The following is a 22,147-nucleotide window of genomic DNA, read 5'->3' as shown; positions in this document are numbered from 1 at the left end:
ATTAATAGTACCCCTCTGTCCACGATTTAATGAATCCTTTTGCAATTTTGGTTTGTCCATGATTTATACAACCATTTACTTTATTTATTCCACTTTTAGTACGTGGATCTCACATCCCACCAACTTTTTACACTCACAATCTAATATAAAACTAATATATTAGATTAATAGTACTTATTAATAGTACCCCTATGTACACTTTTTACACTCACAATCATGGACTAACATACTTATTAAATTAATAGTACCCCTCTGTCCACGATTTAATGAATCCTTTTGCAATTTTGGTTTGTCCATGATTTATACAACCATTTACTTTATTTATTCCACTTTTAGTACGTGGATCTCACATCCCACCAACTTTTTACACTCACAATCTAATATAAAACTAATACTCCCTTTAAATTGGCCACACATCGCACACACTTTCTCCCTTTACTTTTCTGCACAAGTCAAACAATTTCATAAAACCAGTGTCGTTAAAATGGCTCTTTAAATAGTGGACGATACTTATGATAAAAATAAACTTTGGGCAATAGGTATGACACGGTAGTTAAGACAAAATTGGTAAAGTAAGAGAGATGAGGAGAACGGTATGTTAAAGTAAGGGAGATGAGGAGAATGGTAGTTAAAGTAGTGTTAGTGGATAGTGGAACCTACATTATTAAATTAATACTCTGTTTGATACTCCCTCTGTCCCTAAAAGTTTATCCCATTTTTACATTTTTGTCTGTCACATAAAATTTATCCCATTTCAGTTTTTTACCATTTTTGGTAATGAACCCCATATTCCACTAAGGCCATCCGCAATGGGGCGGACGATGGCACGCCCGATGGCGCGCATCGTCCACGCCCTCCATCGTCCGCTCCATTGCGGGTGCGTGACATAGGCCGCGGACGATCGTCGCGCCCTATACTAAGGGCGCGGAGTATAGCGCGGACAATGTCCATCGTCCACGCCATCGTTCGCCCCATTGCGGCCTACACGGACAATGGCCGCGGACGATAGGCCATCGTCCGCCCCACTGCGGGCTACGCGGACGATGGCACGCGTTTTTTATTTTCTATTTAAATCTCGTTTCTCATTCATTTGTACATACAAACATATCGACTATCTCTTTACATATTCTCTCTCAACATCCAACCAAAATGAATCTCGGCGACGACACCAATAGTTCTAGTTCGTCTGAGTCCGGTAGTTCGACGTCAGAAGCATTAGATGCAGCCGTTGAAGAGGCCATGGCGGCATGCTATGCGGCAATGCAGCGCGAGAAGGAGGCGGCGGCAGCGGCGGCTGAGCAAGTCCATAGGCCTATTCGACATAGGACGTATGTCCGACGCGACCACCCGGAAGCTCAGAAACGTCTGGTTGAAGACTATTTTGCCGATCAATCACGATGGGGCCAGTATGTTTTCCGCCGCCGGTTTAGAATGTCGCGGTACCTTTTTCTCAGCATTGTTCGGACATTGTCTTCACGTGATGAAATGAAGTTTTTGAAATTCGTATTTTAATTTATTAGTTTTTTTAAATTCGTATGGATTTTGTAAATATTAAAAAAATTATGATGTGGCGCGCCATAGGGCGCGCCACTGCAGGTGGGGAGGTAGGAGGATAAAACTTATGACGTGGCGCGCCATAGGGCGCGCCTTACGTCGCCCCACTGCTGATGCCCTAACACACCCTACTCACATTTTATTATAAAACTAATATATAAAAATAGGACCTACATTCCACTAACATTTTCAACTCACTTTTCATTACATTTCTTAAAATCCATGTCTAGTCAAAGTGAGAAAAAATTTAAGGGACGGAGGGAGTATAACTTTCTAAAAATAGAATGCACATATTTTTGTGGGACGAGCGAAAATGAAAAGTACACATATTTTTATGGACGGAGAGAGTATGTTATAAATGAACTAATGCAATATATACTACGCCCTCCGTATTAAAAAAATAGAAACATTTGAAATGGCACGGGTTATAATGCAAAATTAATAAAGTAAGTGCGAAGAATTGGTAAAATAAGAAAGATGAAAAGAAAAATGAGTAAAATAAAAGAGAAAAAGAGAAAAAGTAGTGAAAATAGAGTTAGTGAATTATGAGGTCCATGTCCTAAAATAGAAAGATTCTAAAGTTGTTAATTTTAAGAAACAACCTAAAAGAGAAATAGTTGCTATTTTTAAAAAGACAGGGGAGTACTCCGTAATAAATAAATTTAACAGAAGAACATAATAAGCTGGATGGCATTCCGTTTTGTTTAGATTTGACAATAAGATTTGAACATCTTGTTTATACAGTTGCAAGGCCTGAAAAAACCTCATTTTATTGGGCTATGGATCAAAGGTTTTGTTGGACACTTTGTTAGGTTTTATTTTGATCGACTTTTATGGTCAATAATAGTCTTGAGAGACTCTGGATTTTACAAGGAGTTATTTTCCTTTCAAAAGAAATAGAACAAAGTTTACAAAGAGCCATAATAGTGTACATAATAAAATTCGATAAAAGAAAGAAAATAAAACGATTTTGGAATTGCATTATGAGTAATCCTTCCATTCTTGATCATCATTCATCCATAGCAAATCGCCCAAAAAACTACAAAAAAATGACATGATTTAGTTTTGCATCAAATAAATTGGGTCGGAAATGAAAATAATAATTCAAGTAAGAGACTCGATTATCTTATAATTTTTCTAAAATAGAAAAATGATTCGATTAACAAGGAACGGAGGGAGTAGTAACTAACTTGTCGGCCGATGGATTTGGAAATAACACGATGGCCAACGACGGTGGTCTCTGTGATTTGAGTTCCGCCTTCTCTAATGGTTTCGGTGGTGTCGTCGTGCCCAACAACGCCGCGCTCCTCGTTGAGCTCCGCCACCGATTTCATCACGCTTGCCATCCCGCTCTTCTGCGTCTCCCCAAACATGCTCTTCTCCGCCGACTCTACGGCGGCAGCGTCTTGTGGTGTTATGTCTTTGGCGGCGAGCTCGCCGGAGACGTCGAAAACGTTGCCGTATTTGATGGATGCAAACTTTTTTGGCTTCTCCGACTCCCTTGTTCATTCTTACCTGTTCCTACTAAGAGTGAAAATTGATTTTATTTTTAGGGGATTTTGGCGGTGGAGTCTATCCACTTGTCACAATTTTCAACTTCCATATGGCAAATCAAAATTTTTTAAAATTCACTTTTTTTTATTCAAGATCAAGTTTGGACCGAATATTTGAATATTATATTTAATAATTTAAATTTAAAATTATCCTCCCTACAAAAAAATCATCATTTCATCACACTTAAAAATGTCAGGATATATATTTTTTTATCACTTCATCTATAATCACTGTGGGTGCAAGTGTGATAACAAAAGATGTAATAATAGTTTGAGTGAAAGGATAGAGGGTCTACTATTAACTTGGAAACGTAATGTAAAATTACTTGTAGTGTCATTCGAGAATGTCATAAGACATAATCTGAGATCACACTATCTTAGTACGTATGAAAAATATTAAAAATATCACATGTGAATGGTTCTAATTACATTACCCCCCTGATTGTATGTAATTTACAATTTCACCTACGAATTTCCATAATTTATACACTGGTCCTTCGAATATTAAAAAAATATAATTTCATCCTTTAAATTCTTAAAATTATACTCCATCTGTCCCATTAGAAATGAAACGTTTTCCTTTTTGGTCTGTCCCATTAAAAATGAAACGCTTCTAAAAATGGAAACAATACTCTCTCTACTTTTTCTTCTCTCTTACTTTACTCTCTCTTCATTAACTCACAAAACAACACTACATAAAATCTCGGGCCGAAAAACAAATGTTGCATATTTAATGGGACGGAGGGAGTATATTTTTAAAATATATAATTATTTTTGTTACTTCCATTCCATATACAAAATACAATAATAAACTAAATTTAATAATCCAACAAACTTTTATCAACAAATCATGTAAATAAAATTAACATTCAAATATATAAAAATTCAAAGTATTTCAAAACTCTAAACATGCATTCCAACAATATGAAATGTCAATTCATTTTCTTCTTAAACTATGTGAGCATACTAGTACATACTATAAAGCATAATCTATTATAAAGAGCATAACACATTTGTAGGTAAATTGCTTCTCTCTTTATATATGTGAGCCTCTTCTTCCTATTCGTCGAAAGAACAAGTTCCTCTGCAACGTGCCCTGCAAAAAAATTTAAAAATTTTAAATTACTATCATGATTTGAAAAGTTACATGTGTTCTATAGAATAAAACCTCAAATAAATCAACTTCCTAGAATAAATTAATTAACATTGAAAGAAACACTAAACAGAAAAGTTAATTAACATTGAAAGTCTACTTAATATTAAACATCTAAACAGAAAAGCCTACTTAATTAACAAATTAATTAATATTGAAAGAAACACTAAACAAATAAAATATAAAATATTGCAGTCATAAATAAAACTTGTGAAAAAAAGTAGGACTTAACATGAATCTGTAATATAAGTAACATAATTAAAAGTATAAACCAAGATTGATCATGTAATCAACATAATTAGTTAACTAATTAACAATAGATTACCTTGAATCCATATGTGAATCAAGAAATTGTCACTACTCAATGGGAGTCACCTACATATATAAGATGAAAATATACTTAGAATCAAACTAAAATGCATTTAGTAATAATATAGTAGTAAATAATTGATAGAGAATACCAAGGAACATGGTCAAGCAATCATATCAACAACTGTCTGGGAAAGCTCTTGAAAGTTGCCATAAGGCCTAATCAATTATTCCTTTGGCTCAATCACAACTTTAACATTAATTTCACACCAATTCAATCCTAACATTTGTCCCCCAACTTTTTTATTTGGATCAATGCTCTGAATAAATCCTTTAGCAACGATTTTCTTCGTGAGAATACTTCTCAAAGAAACATATTTTCCAACCTCCAAGAAACCAAAATATATAAATAAATAAGTATTTTAAATCTATATATATGACTGTGATATATATTTCAGAAGTCAGAACTATAAAAAAAATAAAGATACCTGGTCAGTTTCAGCCGTCGTAGAACGTAGTGAAAGAGATTCAGATGCTATCGCATTTGACCTTCCGTCTGCTTGTGAAGCACAAGGTCTTTGTTGTGCTCCAAGCATTGCCTCTAGTCGTGCAATTTTTTCTCTATACTCACTCAGTAAACGATCTGATGTGTTTATAGGAGTTCCATTCCACACATCTGAGGGACACACTCCTTGACCCATCATTCTTACTTGACCAGGTTTGTCCTTCCCTACGACTTGGGCAAATATATCATTTGGAGCGATTACATCTTCAGAACCTTCCGAAAGTTGATCCCTATATTCTGCCATAGCTACCTGTTTATAAAACAAAAATTAATGTATAAATTAAAATATAATAAATTTGATATAACGGACAAAGTCTCTACAAATTTCATATGCGAATTGAACGATTCAAAAATTCAATTACACAACAAAATGTAGAGAATTAAAAAGAAGCGTCATAACAATCTGTAAATAGAGCAAGGATGATAAAAATACCAGAACACTCCTCACCTTTTCTGAGTAATCTGAAGCTTCTACTATAATTTTTTCAGCCGAGAAGGTGTAGAGACAAGGCGAGAGAGAGGCGGCGTGATAAAATATTGATTAAGTACCGCCACTATTTCTAATTCTATTTTAGTGGGAAAACTGCCGCCACTATTTTTAATTATTTCATGCACTTTTTAAATTCTCTATTCCTTCAACAAATTAGTACTTAAATGTTAATATTTGCCACCTCTATTTTTAATTGTTTCATGCAGTTTTTAAATTTTCTATTCTTTCATCAAATTAGTGCTTCAGCCTTCACTGTACTATTATAATAATTGACTAATATACATATTATTATTATTATCACTAATTTATAATTACATAAACTTTGATTCGGTTTTTTCATTTCCAAATTTTAAATGAATAAAACACATCAGATAAATTAATAATATAAATAATGCAATTAATTGTTAGAGTATTAACATCAAAATAAATTTATATACAATAAAATAAATAATTTCTACTTTATTTATTTTTGTAATTTCTACTCAATTTATTTTTGTCAATTATCTTTTGAATAAGTTGTTTTAATTAATTTCTTCAATAATTAAACTTCATTAGTAATTTGAAATTTACTTTTTAGAATCATGTTTAAGTATTTGCGTATAACAACTTCCGTGAGTTATAATAGGAGCAAATCACCATTATTGTACTTAATAGAAGTATGAGTATAGGACTTTTGAACTGACATTTAACTCTAATATAACATCAGTGTATGATATAAATGTGAAGAAAGATCAATGTATTGTTTGAGTATATATACTCACAGTTTTAATAAAATGTGAGTAATTTAATGTGATAACATGTCATTTTTTCAGACGGATCCGTCCCAAAACGAGAATGAGAAAAAAAGAGATGAAATAATATTTATGGAGACAGATTAATTTAACGGAACGGAAAGAGGAAAAATATAGTAGATAGAAAAATCTTAGACACTCGATCCCAAAATAAGTTTTATCGGTGGTTGGCAGTTTTATTGGTGGTCGGGTTTGCAATAGGCGTCGATCGACCACTGATTGCGTTCGGCGTTCGGCGTGCTGTATACATCAGTACGTAGGGGCAATAGGGGACGATAAAATCCGTAGATTATCGTCCTCTATTATGAATGATCTTAGATCAATATACTCACAAACATGTAGATGTTCCAGATTCTTTATTCTTTTCAAATAAACATATTTTAAAATGTGTACTTGCGCATTAATCATCATAAAAATAATACTCATTCCGTCACGGTTAAGATAACACATTTTTTAGTCGAGACGGGATTTTAGAAGCTGTTGGTTGATGTGTTTAATTTGAGAGAGAAAAGATGTGTGTGCGTATTAAATGGAGAGATAAAGAGAGTTAAATGATGTATATTAATTGGATGAGAAAAAAGTGGTTGAATGTATTAATTGGAGAGGGAGAATTATCATAAATAGAAATGGGTCATCTTAATTGGTACAAACTATAAATGAAAGTGTTATCTTAGCTGGGACGAAGAAAGTATAATTTTCACCCATTATTATATTTATAAATTTTTTATACTCCCTATTTATTATTTTGAATATTCTCCGATGCCGACATTTTGAATATTCTTTTGCATATCTGTCACTTTAGGTTATCACATTAACTTGGGCCAGTGTCAAAATCTTGGTTTCGCCTCTATTAGCTAGCTAATCAATAAAATTACATCAAACTCAATTTTATGTACATTAATAAAAATAAAAGTATAAACAACAAAACCCTAATTATATTCTTTTGCATATCTGTCACTTTAGGATATCACATTTATCACGTCATCTAAATTTATACTCCCTCAATGCACGAAAAAAAGACAAGATTGTGAATGCCACGGATTTTAATATATCCATCTATCATAATCTAAAATGCAAGTTGGGTGAAAAAACGTTGATGCCCTTTTTGGAGGGAAAACGAAAAATGAAGTGTCTTTTCTCCAAAAACAATTGAAGGCAAAAACAATGGACAAATAATGATCCAATAAAATGGTAGCTTCTTGAAGAAGTTTTAGAACACATTTAAACAGTGCCTACCATTAATTTTTTTATAATTAATTTATTAAATTTATATATTAATTAGCCTTATATTTTGGGTTAAAATTGGAATTGTGCTAGAGAGTTTAGTTTGTCTTCTATTTAGGTTAAAATTGAAATTTAATCCTTTACTGGAATACGTTTTCTCCGAATTAATTCACATGCTAAACAACAATACAAATATGTAATGTTTACAATTTCCATCCAATATTTACTCAATTAAAGTTCTTAATTCATATATTTTAATTCCTCTCTAATTAATTATACAATACTACTAAGTTTATAGATTAAACTACATAATAAGATGAAACTATATAAATTTAAAATAAAATCTAACTTATAAAGTTTGTATAACTTCTTAATATAAATAGTAGTGTAAATTGTCACCTTATTCAAAATAACCAAGATGCATAAAATATTATCGTTATTTTAAGTGATAATTTACTTTTTATACGTATATGTGGCGGGAAGTAAGAAATTTATTCTTTCCAATATAAAAAATTCATTTAATCTTTGGCCATGTATATCAAGTTATGCTATGCTCTGAAATTAAACAAAAGAAATAAATAGTCAACTAAAATGTGATTAATACAAAATTTCTAACTTGATTTCTCAAAGATGTTTAAAATTTTTATGATTTAAATTATTTATATATTTAATTTGGATATGTTTATATTCCATATATATTTTTCAAATTATCTTTTAAAAATCTTCACATTCCTTTAAATTCTTATTTTATACTATATATTTATATATTCTGTATTCATTATTTGAAACTATTATGTCATGACATAGCACGTGGGTTAATACTAGTAATTGGTAAAGTAAGAGATAGAGAGAGAAAATGCAGTGAAATGAGTGTTAGTGGATTATGAGGTCCACAATTAGAATGATATTTAGGGTTAGTATTGGTTGAAAACTTTCCTTTTTGAACTTAGTCTATTTTTGGTGGATAGAAACAAAATGGTAAAACTTGTCTACTTTTCATGGACGAGAGTTTATATTTGAAAAAATCACTATATTCTAATCAATACAAGTGTTGAATAATATTATAATGAAGTTAATAAAGTAATTGTAAAACTTGAATTTTTGTAATTTCAAATTTCAAATCAAATACAAGTAGCTACATCGGCAAAATGTTAATTTGCAATTATCCAAAGTTAAATTTAAAATAGAAGATAGATATTCTAATTCGATGATTTTTTAAGGAGGCTCAGCAAATCAAAAAGTAAACCGTTTCATACAATGACATAAATAAATAAAAATTTCAAATTGAACAAACGCATATCAACCTTCGAAAAAATGGAATAAATTACTCCACTTCAGTGTTGTCAAAATGTCGTTCGGGCCGCTCGGGTCGCCCGGGTCACCTAGGTCAAGACCATCACTGCCCCAACATGGGTGGGTTGATCGACATACAGGGTCGCCACTGAGTCGCCTGGGTCGCCCGGGTCGAGTGTGTCGGCTGGGTCGCCCAAACACATGCTGCGCAGTCATGTTTTAAGATAAATCCCTAAATCTTTTTTATGTAAATCTTTCCCTTCGATGCTGATTTGTTTTTACTAAAATAAACATAATATAAAAGTAAAACTTACCTAAAAATCTGCTCTCTCTTATTTTCTCAAATATATCACACGTTTTCTGACTTTCTCAATCTCAATTCTCTATACATATGTATGCACCACATCAAACTTTTCAAACCTACTTTCTACACTTTAGAATTCGGTTCAAAGATCTTTTGCTGCCACCCTTCATATATTCCTTTCTTTTAATATTTTCAGACAATGGTTTCAATTATTTATTTTGTGTTATGACTTATGAATTGTTTTGATATTTTTGATAATTTCTATTTTCCACTTTATCTCTATTCACATGAATTACATCTACATTTATATTATTTGATATATTATAAACATTAGATCAATATATCATTTGATTTAATATTAAAAGGCAAAAAATAAGCCTAGATTCGTGGGTCTCTCTACCGCGTCGACTCATCGACCCGCGACCCGAATTTTCACCTCATCGACCCGGTGCGTCCCGCGACCCTAACATCACTGCTCCACTTTCTAAAGTAGAAAATTAAAGAAACAAAGAGACAGACTACAAGTTCCTTACCAGATTTACTGTCTTAAAACCATGATCAAAATTAAAATTGAAACACAATATTCGGATCCAAAACAAAGACAAGAGGAGTCGGTTCATGTCTCTTGCAAAGCCTATAACAAAAGTATCCATAGCAAAGGGATATATGAAATGACAACACTCATCGCTTCTTTGAGACACCAACAGTCTTTCCTCTGCGACCGGTGGTCTTGGTGTGCTGTCCACGCACACGAAGGCCCCAGTAGTGACGGAGACCACGGTGGTTTCTGAAAGTAAAGCGCACACAAAAACAATTCGTTATATGCAAGAGTTAAATATAAAATAGGAACATCAAGTAAAGAATCACACCTAATCTTCTTTAATCGCTCAAGATCATCCCTGAGCTTCATGTCCAGAGCATTGGATGTCACTTGGGAAAACTTGCCGTCCTTGTAATCCTTCTTCCTGTTCAAAAACCAGTCAGGGATCTTGAATTGGCGGGGATTTGCCACAATAACCATCAAGCTGTCAATTTCAGCAGCAGAGAGTTCACCAGCCCTGTAAAAGATTAAATAACAGTTAGATCACTTGCAACATGCACCACAGCTTGAAGTAGAGAGAGAGCAGAAGGCTAGTCAAGCTTTCTAACAAAAAAAACTTCAATAAATTGGACAGCAATGTAGGCAGTAGACCATTTGATTGATTTATAGATGAGCAAAATCTGATTGCCAAAATCTTCAGGCTAAAGTATGGGACACATGAGGCAACCCGTAAGCAATTGAAATTATCTATAGTCCCAATAGATTAAAATGTGGATATGGTTTTTTACGATTTATGATAACAACTTTTCAGCATCCATAGCAATGGTCTAGGCATAAAAGATACAAAATTTAGAGACGATTAGACCATGTAAAACCATAACTATCTGTGATCAGTTAGCAGAAAAATCAAAATTGTAATGCCTAAACACCTATGAGCTCAAAACAAAACATAAACAGACGTGGAATCTAAGCAAGAATACAAATTAAAGGGCATATCATTTGTTTATTCTCATATAATAGATTGATATACAAAAAACCCCAATAATCCCAGGAAGAAGTGGAAAAACTGGCAATAGACAGCATAAAGATTCAACATGTTCAACTTAAATCTACTGCTGGTGCAACAAAATTACATCAATCTTGAGTGTTTAGAACAACTATATATAGTTATCAAATTAGCAACCCTAAAATATTTCATCTAATTTATTAACAGAGTGTTAGTCACAACACCAAATCTATCATTAAATTCCTTCAGCAATCCAATTAGTGAAAGAGTACAAAGTCATACAAAGCAACTAGAATAGCACATACAGATTCAAACTCAATTCCATCAACTGTGCAACAAAGTTCAGCAAATCTAGAGTGTTTAGACAATTTTATAAAGCTACCGAATTAGCATCACTAATTATGAAGAAAGAATTAGTCACAACACCAAATCTATCATTAAATCCCCTCAGCAATACGACTATCGGAGGTACAAATTTGCAAAAAGTAACTGGAATAGCACATAATTACAATATTATTGGAGGAATAATCAACATTGAGAACAAAGTAATGAGTCCTAATTCCACCTAATACCTATAGATAGAAGGAGAGAGAAAGCCAAACCTCTTATTCATGTCAACATCGGCTTTTTTGCAGACGATGTTGGCGAAACGCCGGCCAATACCCTTGATCGAGGTCATGGCGAACATAATCTTCTGCTTTCCGTCAACGTTGGTGTTCTGCACACGCAGAATGTGCTGGAAATCTTCGTTTGCTACGAGAGACTGCAGCTCGAAGATACCCAATCATTAGTTACAAATGTAAAAGATTACACAAAAAAAGAAACAACAAACAGCGAATTAGATCGAGGAACACACCATTTTTAGGGTTTGGAATCGAGCAGCGGTATGTTAAGCTCTTCGACGGCTGCTGCTCCGCTATGAGTAAGAGTCAGTTTGTGAGAACAAAACCCTAAAATCGTGGTTTTTTTTTACAACTTCAACTATGATAAATTGCACTTTCGCCCCATAATAAGATTAAACTACATACTTCTCAATTGAGAATTTGCACTCTTGCAATTACTACTACTATTGAAATTAGTGGAAGTCTATTTATTAATGATGTTTTATTGTACAGGTTAAACACTAGTGCTTCAAAATAAGTAGAGCTTTACTGTAACATCCCAAAAATATTATAATAAGAAAATTGGTTTAACTTTAATTTTTTTATAATTGATTTAATATCGTTAACGTTGATAACTAGAAATAGCAATAACTTGAATCCAATAAAAATTCAATATTATGATTAAGATTAAAATAGATTGAAAAGAATATAAAGAATTAAATTAATATTAGTACATTCATATAATTAGAAAAGCAATTTAGTAAATACCTAAGAAATAACCTTATTTTGTCATCTTAAAATTTGAATTTTTTATAAGGAACTAGAACGAAGTAAAAATGACCTTAAGTGTCTCTTACAATTGGCCTGTATTTTTTTTGTATGCGTTATGCATGAGTACGACACAACTCAAGGGTGGAACCAAGAATTCAATTTAGAAGGGACAAAAATATATTTATAAAGAAATTTTTAGAGTTTGAGAGAGGGCATTAAGGAAGGAAATTAAAAATTTTGCAAAAATTAGTATAAAAAATATTTGTTGGGGGGGGGGGGGGTTGTACCCAATCCTCCTCAAGTGGCTACGCCCCTGACACGACTTAGGCCATCCACTACGCTGTCTCTATACCGTCCCTTAAACCGTCTCTTAACTACTATTTGAGCACTATTTGAGGGCCCCACTGTCCTTTTTTCCTCCATCCCTTAACTAAGGGACGAAACCTGCAACGCTCCGTCTCTTAACCGTCTCTATACCGTCCCTTAATTACTATTCATTCAATTTCATTTAGAATTTTTTTTTCTACCCAATTCAATTTAAACAAACACACTTTATTAAAAACCACACTTTATTAAAAAACACACAAACTAAATAAACACACAAACTAAATAAACACACAAAATAAAAAAGACACAAAATAAAAAAGACACAAAATAAAAAAAAACTACTCCGCCGGCGAATCATCCTCTGGAGGTGGTCGAGGTTTAGGGGGTATCGGAAGGTCAAGTTGTGCTGCCATAGCAACAATTCCGTTCCACCAGGCCGTGAATTGGGCGTACGAGAAGTGGCAAGTGTCCGCCATTGTGGCGGTCATGTACGCCACCATAAGTGTGTCCGAGCCTCCCCGCGAGCCCGAGGCCGGCTGGCTTGATTCGCCTCGGCCCTTCCTTGCTCTAGCCGCTTTCGCCGCCTTCGTCCCTTGCGGCCGACGGCGCCCACGCGCGGATCCTCCAGCATCGCCGACCGTACCCGCAAACTCCCGGGATTCAGCCTCAGGTTGGCTGATGCCATCGGTGTCACCACCAGACGCACCACCAGACGCACCACCAGACGAGTATTGGCCACTCGCCGTATGCTTCGTGAGCTTCGAGGTTGAGCCCGAGCTGGAGCGGAAACCTCCGGCCCACCGTTCCTCGTCCTTGACGGCCTGCCAAACATCAACAAATCTGAATTGATGACCCTCGTCCTGGTAGTAGGCGCGCAAAGCGGACGTCAAAATGTCGGTGGCCGTGGCGCCGCTTTGGTAGCGCGCCTCTTCAGTCGAGTAGATGCCGCAGAATTTTTTGATCTGTCGGTCGACTCGGTCAAAGTGAGAGCGGAGCATTTTAACTTTGCGCTTGCGGGAGCCTTTCGGCTTTATCTGGTGGTAGACCTTGCAGATCTTTTCCCAGAAACACTTCCGGGTTTGTTGATTCCCGACGATGGGATCGTACGAGACCGTGATCCAGGCGTTGTACACCGCCATCGTTTCGAAGTTGCTGTACGGATGCCGGCCAAGATCCTCTTCTTCTTCTTCCTCCTTGTCCTCGCCCGCCTGGGGTTGTACACCGCCAGTGCCACCTCCACCGCCTCGGCCACCTCCACCGCCAGTGCCACCTCCACCGCCTCGGCCACCTCCACCGCCAGTGCCACCGGGAAAATCCTCCAGGATCTGGGATAATCCCTGCGAATACCGCGTGGCGGAGGGACGGAGATATGCATCAAGGTCAAAATTGGGTGGTTGGTACCCCCCCGGCGTCGCCGAACCCTGAGTCCCAGGGGTTGACGAACCGGAACCGCCCAATGTGTTGATCATGGTCTCCCAATCGCCGAAAGCGTTGAGATCCCACCCGCCGGAGCCGGAACCGCCGTAGTTGCCGTCGCCGGACATCTTGAGTTGGTTTATGAAAATTTGAGAGAAAATTTAGATGATAGGAAGAATAGATGTGTAGTTGTGTGTGAAATGAGGATGAGTTCAGGAGTATTTATAGAGTAAAAAAATTAATAAAAAATCAAAAAAATTATAAATAAAAAACAAAAAAACGGTAATAATACCGTTACACATTTTTTTTTATTTAAATTCGATTTTTTTTTTAAAAAATATTTATTGCGTCAGCACGTGACGACGCCCACTCGCGGGCCGGCGAGTGGGCGTCACGCACGACGCCGGGTTGCTCCACGTCGCCTCGGCGCGTGGCAAGACAGCCCGTCTCGTGGCTCACCGGGACGAGACGCGGGACGAGACGGGACAAGATGGAGGCTGCAACGCGTCGCGCCGGCGTCCCGTCTCGCCGGGACGAGACGCGAGACGCCGGCGAGACCCGTAGTGGATGGTCTTACTATTTATCATCATGTTAATGCTCAATGTCACATCGATACTTACTGTTATTTAACACATCTATGCTTTGGTTGTTTGTCAGTGTAATCATATTCAGACACCATACACATTGTTGATATTGTGCTGAGTCGCTGACACTGATGAATATTAATTGCAAATGTTGATTTTGGTATTGATTAAGACGGTTGATGATATATGCATGGAACTGTGAACACTTATGATTTATAGTCTACTTGTATATGTCCTTGAAATGAAATAACATATGGTTAAGTCTAGTCATTATAGTACAAGAGGTTAAGATTAGTAAACAGAACAAGAATTTAAAGGAATTTAATTCATTTACGTTCGGTTTGACGAGACTCGATGTACTGCACGTCCCTAAGAGCATCGGTAACGCTACGGGCCGGGCCGCAAATCACGAGTCCCGGCCTGTCCCACGCGTTAAACGGGAGAGCGTCACGGCCTGGGCCGGCCTCGTGGCCGCATTCCCGACCTGGTGACCGTCCCGCGGCCCGGCCCAGCCACGCGTTAAATGGTGCGGGACGTGACGCAATGCGGCCCGACCTAGGGTTATTTCGTTTTCGGGCCGGGCCGCAACTAATTTTTGTTTTTTAAAAAAAAAAATTGAATATTTTTTTATAAATACTCCTCCATTCCTCCATTTTCATACACATTCAACTTCAATTCAACTTCAAATCTCTTCCTAGAATTTGAAAAAATGTCTCATCGTCAAAGATTATTCTAATCTCAAATGTCCCGGTTGTTAGCAGAGGCGGTACCGGCAATCCAAGAAGAAATCAACAACGAAGTAGAACGCTACCAAGCTGCTATTCAAGCTTGGAACTAACAAACCCGGGTACCACGTACTCGAATGTATATTCACCGAGATCGTGAACAAGCTGCCTTGCGGCTTTTCACAGATTATTTCTCTAGAGATCCGCGATGGAGTGATCAGATGTCCCGTCGCCGGTTCCGGATGCGGAGGCCTTTGTTCCTACGCATTGTCAACGCAGTTGTAGCTCGTGACACGTATATCTGCCAAACAACCAATGCTGTGGGCCAACAAAGTATATCGACGTTGCAGAAATGCACGTCTGTCATTCGTCAACTCGCTTACGGAACTACATCAGATATGTTCGATGAGTATCTCCATGTAAGCGAGCCTACTGGACGGGAGTGCCTAGCTAGATTCTGTCGGGCAGTCGTCGAAGCATTCAAGGATACATACTTGAGAAAGCCAACGACCGACGACGTTAGGAAGCTGGTCGACATGCACGAGCGGGCCTACGGCTTCCCGGGGATGCTTGGAAGCATCGACTGTATGTACTGGCAGTGGAAGAATTGTCCAACGGCTTGAGAGAACAATACACTAGCGGGCACAAGGGCACACATCCCACGATTGTGTTGGAGGCTGTTGCCGACAAACGATTGTGGATCTGGCATGCCTACTTTGGTGTCGCGGGGTCCAACAACGACCTCAATGTGTTGAACGAGTCTCCATTGTTCAACGACTTGTGTGCCGGGCGAGCACCGACCACCGTCGGTATAGTATGGGGTACTATCTGGCAGACGGGATCTACCCTCGATGGCTCGTGTTCGTGAAGACTATCACATGTCCGACAACGGATTAGAGGGCATTGTTGCCCAAAGGCAAGAGGCGGCTCGGAAAGATGTCCAGCTTGCATTCGGAGTCCTCCAAGCATGGTGGGCTATCGTGAAGGGAGCGGCCGGTGGTTGGCAGCGGTCACTAGTCGCCGACATCATGTATGCATGTATCATAATGCATAACACGATCGTTGAGGACGAGGAAGATAATGTCACTTTGTGGAGCGACAATCCGCTCGCCAGCACCGGGAGTGACTACGTTGTCACCGACCCGCCCGTGCAGGGCCTTCCTCCCGACATCCGCAATGTCATGGCCCGGTCAGCTGCGATGCGCCAAGAGGAACAACACACTCGCCTCCAAGCCGATCTAATCGAAGAGATTTGGACTCGCACCAACGTTTTCCAGCATTGACGTTGTGTTTTTTTATCGTTTTTATTTTGTATTTTAAAATTTCTATGTTGTAATTTTCAATCTTCGATCGGAATTAACTTTTCCGTGTTATAAATTTCCGGCGTTTTTTATTTTACGTTTAAAACAGGTTGAAGTTGTGAATAGTGTCATTTATTAGTTGCGGCCCGGGTTGTGGCCTGCAGGGTTTGAGCAGTTGGGGCCTGGGCCGCAACTGTAGAGGAATGATGACGTGGAGGGGGCTTGGGACCTGAAACCGGCCGGGGTTATTGATGCCCTAAATGTGCGACTACATACGTGGCAAGATTTTTGTAGAAAGATTTGAATATATCAAGAGAAAAGTTTCGGACTTTCAGTTGCCTTAAAAATTAAAATCATATACTAAATGCAAGCAGAATAAATGTAATATTAAAAAAATTAAATGAGAGAAAATTTATGATTCACTTGCCATGTATGCAGTTGCCGATCAGGCGCTTATCTACGAACGCGCAACAAATCAAGTCTCTACATTTGACATCTTAGAAAATTATAGCTAAATCGACTTATAATCTAAGTTTTATATGTGCTTGAAATGAAATAACACATGATTAGTCTATTGATTATGGTACAAGTGGTAAAGATTACTACTCCCTCCCTCTGTCCCAAAGAATAATCACTTTGGAATTGACACGAATTTTAATATAAAAGTAAGAGAGAGATAGAAAGAAAAAGTAAATGAAGTATTGTTAATAGAAAATAAGTCTTACCTCATTAGAAAGAAACGATTTCTAAAATTAAAAAGTGCATATTATTGTAGAATGAATTAAAAAATAAAGATTACATATTCTTGAGAGACAGAGTATTTACTAGTATATATAGAATTTTATGATTTGCCTCTCTCTATCCCAAGTCATGAACAAATGCTCTAATTTTTTACTCTTTGAATTTACTAGTACTGGATATTTCCACTAAAATATTAACGAAAAAAATATAAAAGTGTGAGAAATTGATTCATGTTCGGCCCAATGATGCAAAAACGATATCTTCCTTCGACTAGATATATATAAGGCACATCATAATTTAGTAACAGTCCACATATTAGTAAGACAATTTTGTAGAACAAACATAATGTCTGATAGAAAAATACGAAAATAATCAATAAGAAAAGACAATACTGCAAGATAAATAAAGCAAAGAGTTTGAGACTTGGTAACAATCGAAAAAGATTGTGCCCTTTAGCATTAAACAAGGAGCTAAATTAACCCTCTAAGGCAAACAAAAATATACTGTCACATGAAAATCGTCACAATTCCAAACCCAAAAAAGTACAATACCACGAGCTCATTTCTTCTTGCCTGCCTTAGCAGCATCTCCAGCTTTAGTCTGCAAAAACATTTACATGATTAAATGATGAAAAAGGTACACAGATGTTGCAATTTAGATGAAGGGATATAATGTCTCACCTTCTTAACACCACGGATTTTCTTCGCCCTGTTCTTTCTTTCCTTCATCTGCTTCCTTGATTTCTCAATCTTGGTGTCAAGACCATTCTGTGAACAAAAATTCCACATATAAACATGCATTAGATCACAGTAAGGAAAATAACTAGTAGAATGCTCTTCAAAACTAGATGGCTTATTCACATAATCTGATCACAAAAACGGTGACAGATGATACAAAAAGGTTGAAACAGTTTACAAGTATAAATCACAATCGAAATCACTTGTTAACTTTCTAATGATTGCTGACAGCAGCAGCAAAATATATAGAGCACTTAACCATTGCTACTAACAATAACATAATCACTAACCGAGGAAGTAACAATGTAGGATACAAAACATAGATCGACTCATTGTTTATACATTATTCAGCTAAAATTGAACAGAATGTTTAAGAAAAGTAAGCACCGTTTGAACTAGACTTGCAAGTAAGGTAGCCAATGTTCAGCAATGTGACAAAGGACGTGAAATAAAGTGAAGTAGTTACCCTGATTAGCCTGTACTTAGGCTCGAATTTCTTAGCATTCTCAACAGAATCATAGATCAATCCAAATCCAGTAGATTTTCCACCACCAAAATGGGTCCTGAACTTGAACACAAAGATGGCATTCGTGTCCTTAACCTCATACATCCTTGCCAACTTCTCCTTCAACTCGGCCTAAAGCAATAAAACACAGAGCTACGTGAATACAAAAGTATTTAGGGAAACGAATGAAACTGTAAATGAAAGTTATGAAACCACATCTAGACTACCAATTAGCATTCCTCACCAAAAAAAACACATCAATAAGAAACATTTGACATACATACTCATTCAGTTAAAATCAGAATTCATAAATTTGGTCAGATACCGCCTATCACTATATTAATGCATACATAATTTGACTTAAATTTCAATACAGCCCCCAATACATAAACCCTATTAATAGTATTGAAACATTGGTCAGACCAGTGAAATTCTAGCTGATATATGGTGTATGATGTTACAGCTAGTTCGTTTACATAAAAAAATCATATAATCATAAAAAAAATACAAGTATTGATACCTTAGAAACATTGGCCCTTCCCGGATGCAAGACATCGATGATCTACACAAAATCACAAACAGAAAACAGAGTTTCAAAAACAGCGACAATTAAATAATATCAAAAAGAAAGCAAAACCGTGGCGACACATACAAATTGCTTCCTTGAAAGGAGACGGTTTGTCATGAACTTCCTGGTCCTGATAGTAACTGCCTTGTCCGCCATTTTACTGTAACAACGAAGAAAGATTTACCTAATTTAACTACTCGATTCAATTTCGAAATAAATAGCAAACACTGTCTACTTAGTTATCAAGGAAAGCTGAGCGACAGAGAATTCGAGTGATTACGGTGTCGTTTAATCAGATCTCCGCCGTGCGAGAAGCTCCTACTCTGATAGCGAAGCGTTTCTGCTTTTAAAGAAGCTGCGAGGTAAGGCCATCTAGGGTTTAGTACATCACAAAGCTCTTTTCTGGGCTTAATTGGGCCTTAAATCAGAGTTTTTCATTTTTTTTCCTACGCATATTTATGGGCTATAGATGTGACTTTTCAATCATAAATATTGATCAAACAGATATACAATGGCCCAGTAATATTTCAATTAATAAGTTATTAATGTACGAACTTATTAATTATTGTATCCGGTCATCCTACTATCATAGTTGAGTTAGTATTCCTTTTTTTTTATCATAATATTATAATTAAGTTATGATTTTTTTAATTAAAACTCAGCGAAAATTTTAAGTTGACGTGGACTATAAAAATGATGAGGACGAAGACGTGCGACTTAGTTTGTAGGAAGTTTTCTTTCTAATCAATGGCTCGGATGTTCGACTCGAGTGTATGTGTGTGTAAATTGCAACTATTTTTAAATTTGATGACATTATTATGATGTTTCAACAATCAGGATAAAAATTGCAAAATACGTCAAAATTGGTTGCTTCATTGGCAATTAACTCTTTCTGTGTTTGCACTAGTGAACACCGAACAAGTTAATTAGGCCATCCATATCCATGTCTCAATACCGTCTCATCCCTAAACTATTCATGGGCTTCACTGCACTTTTTATCCCATCTCTTAACGAAGAGACAACACCTGCAACCCTCCATCTGTTAACCATCTCATCACTTAACTATTCATTCAATTTTATTTTTTATTTTTATTTCCAACAAATTTAATTAATATTTCATTGAAATATCAAATTAATACTAATAATTCATAAAATCATTAAAAACCACGAAAATTACAACATTCGAAAATACGAAAAATACATAATTGAAATCATAATATTACAATTTATTGAAATTCGCATAATCATGGAAAGTGATGCGGTGATCGTCTAATGGTTGCCAAATTTTGCCAAAATGTGCTCCACTAGATCCTCCGGGAGTTGGGCGTGGGCGGTGATCGTCTAACGGTTGCCAAATTTTGCCCAAGTGTGCTCCATCATTCGACGCATTTGTTCAAATGGATCAATAAATGGATTAAATTTGGGAGAAGAATAATGTTTTGAGATGAAGAATGTAGAGTGTTTGAGGGAGAATAGAGTTTTTTTATGGTGGATAATTTGTGGGAATGATTTGATATTTATAGAAGAGATTGAGGGCTTAAAAAATAGAAAAAAAGTTAAAATATTGGAAAAAACGGCTAGTATTTATGGGGGAATTTTTTTATTTTTTGATTTTTTTTTGGAATTTAAAAAAAAACATTTTTCAACTGATATAAATGACGCCCACCCGCGGGCCGGCGAGTGGGAGTCACGGCCGCACGGGAGCTCGCCTCGTGGCCAACGCGCGTGGCGAGCTGGCTCTCCAGCCTCCTCTCGGCACCAGGCTACGCGACGCGACGGATGTTTGCAGCGCTGGCTCAATGCTGGCTCATCTCGGCGAGACGAGATCGAGCTGGCAATGAGCCAGCGCTGCGGATGCTGTTACTTCTTCACTGTGGAGTCGTCTCAAGTCGTCACAATGATTATATAAATGGACTTCGAATGTGACAATACTTTTTGAATCACTAGTGTAATGCGTTTATAAATATCATAAGGTAGCAGATATCGTATTATATAGTTACATTTTGAAGTTGTATGAGGGATACCTGCCAATTACAGCCGGGATAGTAGATAAATTTTGTTATCAATATGAATTGACAATATACTCTGATTAAGAAATATAAAAGAAATAAAATAAAATGTAATTTGTCTCTGTCTCACATATGTGGGGGGTATAGTTGGCTGTACCAATGACTCGATCTAATGGGAATTCTATAATACATAGAATTCCCCCTACTTGATTCAGACTTACGACTTGGGAAAGAATCAAGAAGAAACCCAAGAAGATTGACTCGATCTAATTCTAAATTACAACGTTCAAAAAGGAAATTAAAATATTACATCAAATCTCTTTCTAATAAATAATAAAATCTCCATATCTTTTTGGCGGATTCCTTCTTCTCTTTGGTCGATCGTTTCCCTGCTGCGTTTCTTGATCATGCTCATCGTCCCTTCTTCCCTCTCGGACTCATGTACGCTCTCGGCATCATCAGTTATGGTGTTTGGGTCGGACTTCCTATCAACTCTCCCTCCGACGGAAACCACCTTGTCCTCAAGGTGCAAATGAGGAAAGTCCTGCGCCATCTTCGCAGCTGGCTCCCAGGACGAGGCTGAGTCCGCGTTAGACGCCCAATGTACTAGCCAGGGGCGGAGCCAGGATTTGTCCTTAAAAGGGGCAAAATTATAGTACATGAGAAAAATTAGAGTTATTGAGAGGGGCATTTATAAAGAAATATGAATAAAGTTGCAAATTTATCAAAGAAAATATAGTACATGTAAAAGTCTGAGAGGGGGCAAATGCCCCACATGGAGACCATGTGGCTCCGCCCCTGGTACTAGCCACTGCACTTGCGGGATGCCGTTTATCAGTACCGTGCGCTCAGCGGAAGCCTGCACCGGTGAGTCCAGTGGCCGTCCCTGTAAAATGTCCGCCGGTATGGCCAGCGGTGCCGAAAATGATGAAGAGCTGAAGAAGGGTTTCAAGAGTGAAACATGGAAGACATCGTGAATGCGACTTTCCACCGGTAATTGAAGGCGATATGCCACCTTCCTAATTCTTTCGACAATCTCGAATGGGCCATAGTACTGGCGACCAAGCTTGGCCGAAAT

At 36.9% G+C, this 22,147-nt stretch overlaps 2 protein-coding genes across 2 annotated transcripts; both read right to left on the bottom strand.

Moving 5' to 3' along the window:
- Positions 1 to 9,773: 9,773 nt before the first annotated feature.
- LOC121763378 (40S ribosomal protein S18) lies at positions 9,774 to 11,799 on the bottom strand. The gene is made up of 4 exons (XM_042159389.1): positions 11,640 to 11,799; positions 11,386 to 11,546; positions 10,106 to 10,294; positions 9,774 to 10,023 (listed from the first exon to the last, which is right to left on the bottom strand). Exons 1-4 carry the CDS (start codon positions 11,640 to 11,642, stop codon positions 9,918 to 9,920), a joined length of 459 nt encoding a protein of 152 aa, XP_042015323.1. The 5' UTR covers positions 11,643 to 11,799; the 3' UTR covers positions 9,774 to 9,917.
- A 5,820-nt stretch (positions 11,800 to 17,619) lies between these two features.
- LOC121763339 (40S ribosomal protein S24-1) lies at positions 17,620 to 19,463 on the bottom strand. Its single transcript, XM_042159340.1, has 6 exons — positions 19,341 to 19,463; positions 19,145 to 19,220; positions 19,013 to 19,054; positions 18,454 to 18,624; positions 17,931 to 18,017; positions 17,620 to 17,850 (listed from the first exon to the last, which is right to left on the bottom strand). Exons 2-6 carry the CDS (start codon positions 19,214 to 19,216, stop codon positions 17,809 to 17,811), a joined length of 414 nt encoding a protein of 137 aa, XP_042015274.1. The 5' UTR covers positions 19,217 to 19,220; positions 19,341 to 19,463; the 3' UTR covers positions 17,620 to 17,808.
- Between the last annotated feature and the right edge of the window lie 2,684 nt (positions 19,464 to 22,147).

This window comes from Salvia splendens, chromosome 14 (genome assembly GCF_004379255.2).
Source record: "Salvia splendens isolate huo1 chromosome 14, SspV2, whole genome shotgun sequence".
Classification (NCBI taxonomy): Eukaryota; Viridiplantae; Streptophyta; class Magnoliopsida; order Lamiales; family Lamiaceae; genus Salvia; species Salvia splendens.
Note: the sequence above shows the minus strand (reverse complement) of the source record. Positions and strands in the feature narration are given on the sequence as shown.

What these genes read in the sequence shown, in the direction of transcription:
- LOC121763378 (XM_042159389.1), bottom strand. An exon ending in GATGTTGACATGAATAAGAG is followed by an intron (nt 10,295 to 11,385) that starts GTTTGGCTTTCT and finishes AATCTTTTACAG; the next exon opens with GGCTGGTGAACTCTCTGCTG. An exon ending in GAGCGATTAAAGAAGATTAG is followed by an intron (nt 10,024 to 10,105) that starts GTGTGATTCTTT and finishes CTTTACTTTCAG; the next exon opens with AAACCACCGTGGTCTCCGTC.
- LOC121763339 (XM_042159340.1), bottom strand. Translation starts at nt 19,216, where the DNA reads ATGGCGGACAAGGCAGTTACTATCAGGACCAGGAAGTTCATGACAAAC. An exon ending in GAAGGGCCAATGTTTCTAAG is followed by an intron (nt 18,625 to 19,012) that starts GTATCAATACTT and finishes TTATTGCTTTAG; the next exon opens with GCCGAGTTGAAGGAGAAGTT. An exon ending in CTAAGTACAGGCTAATCAGG is followed by an intron (nt 18,018 to 18,453) that starts GTAACTACTTCA and finishes TTTTGTTCACAG; the next exon opens with AATGGTCTTGACACCAAGAT.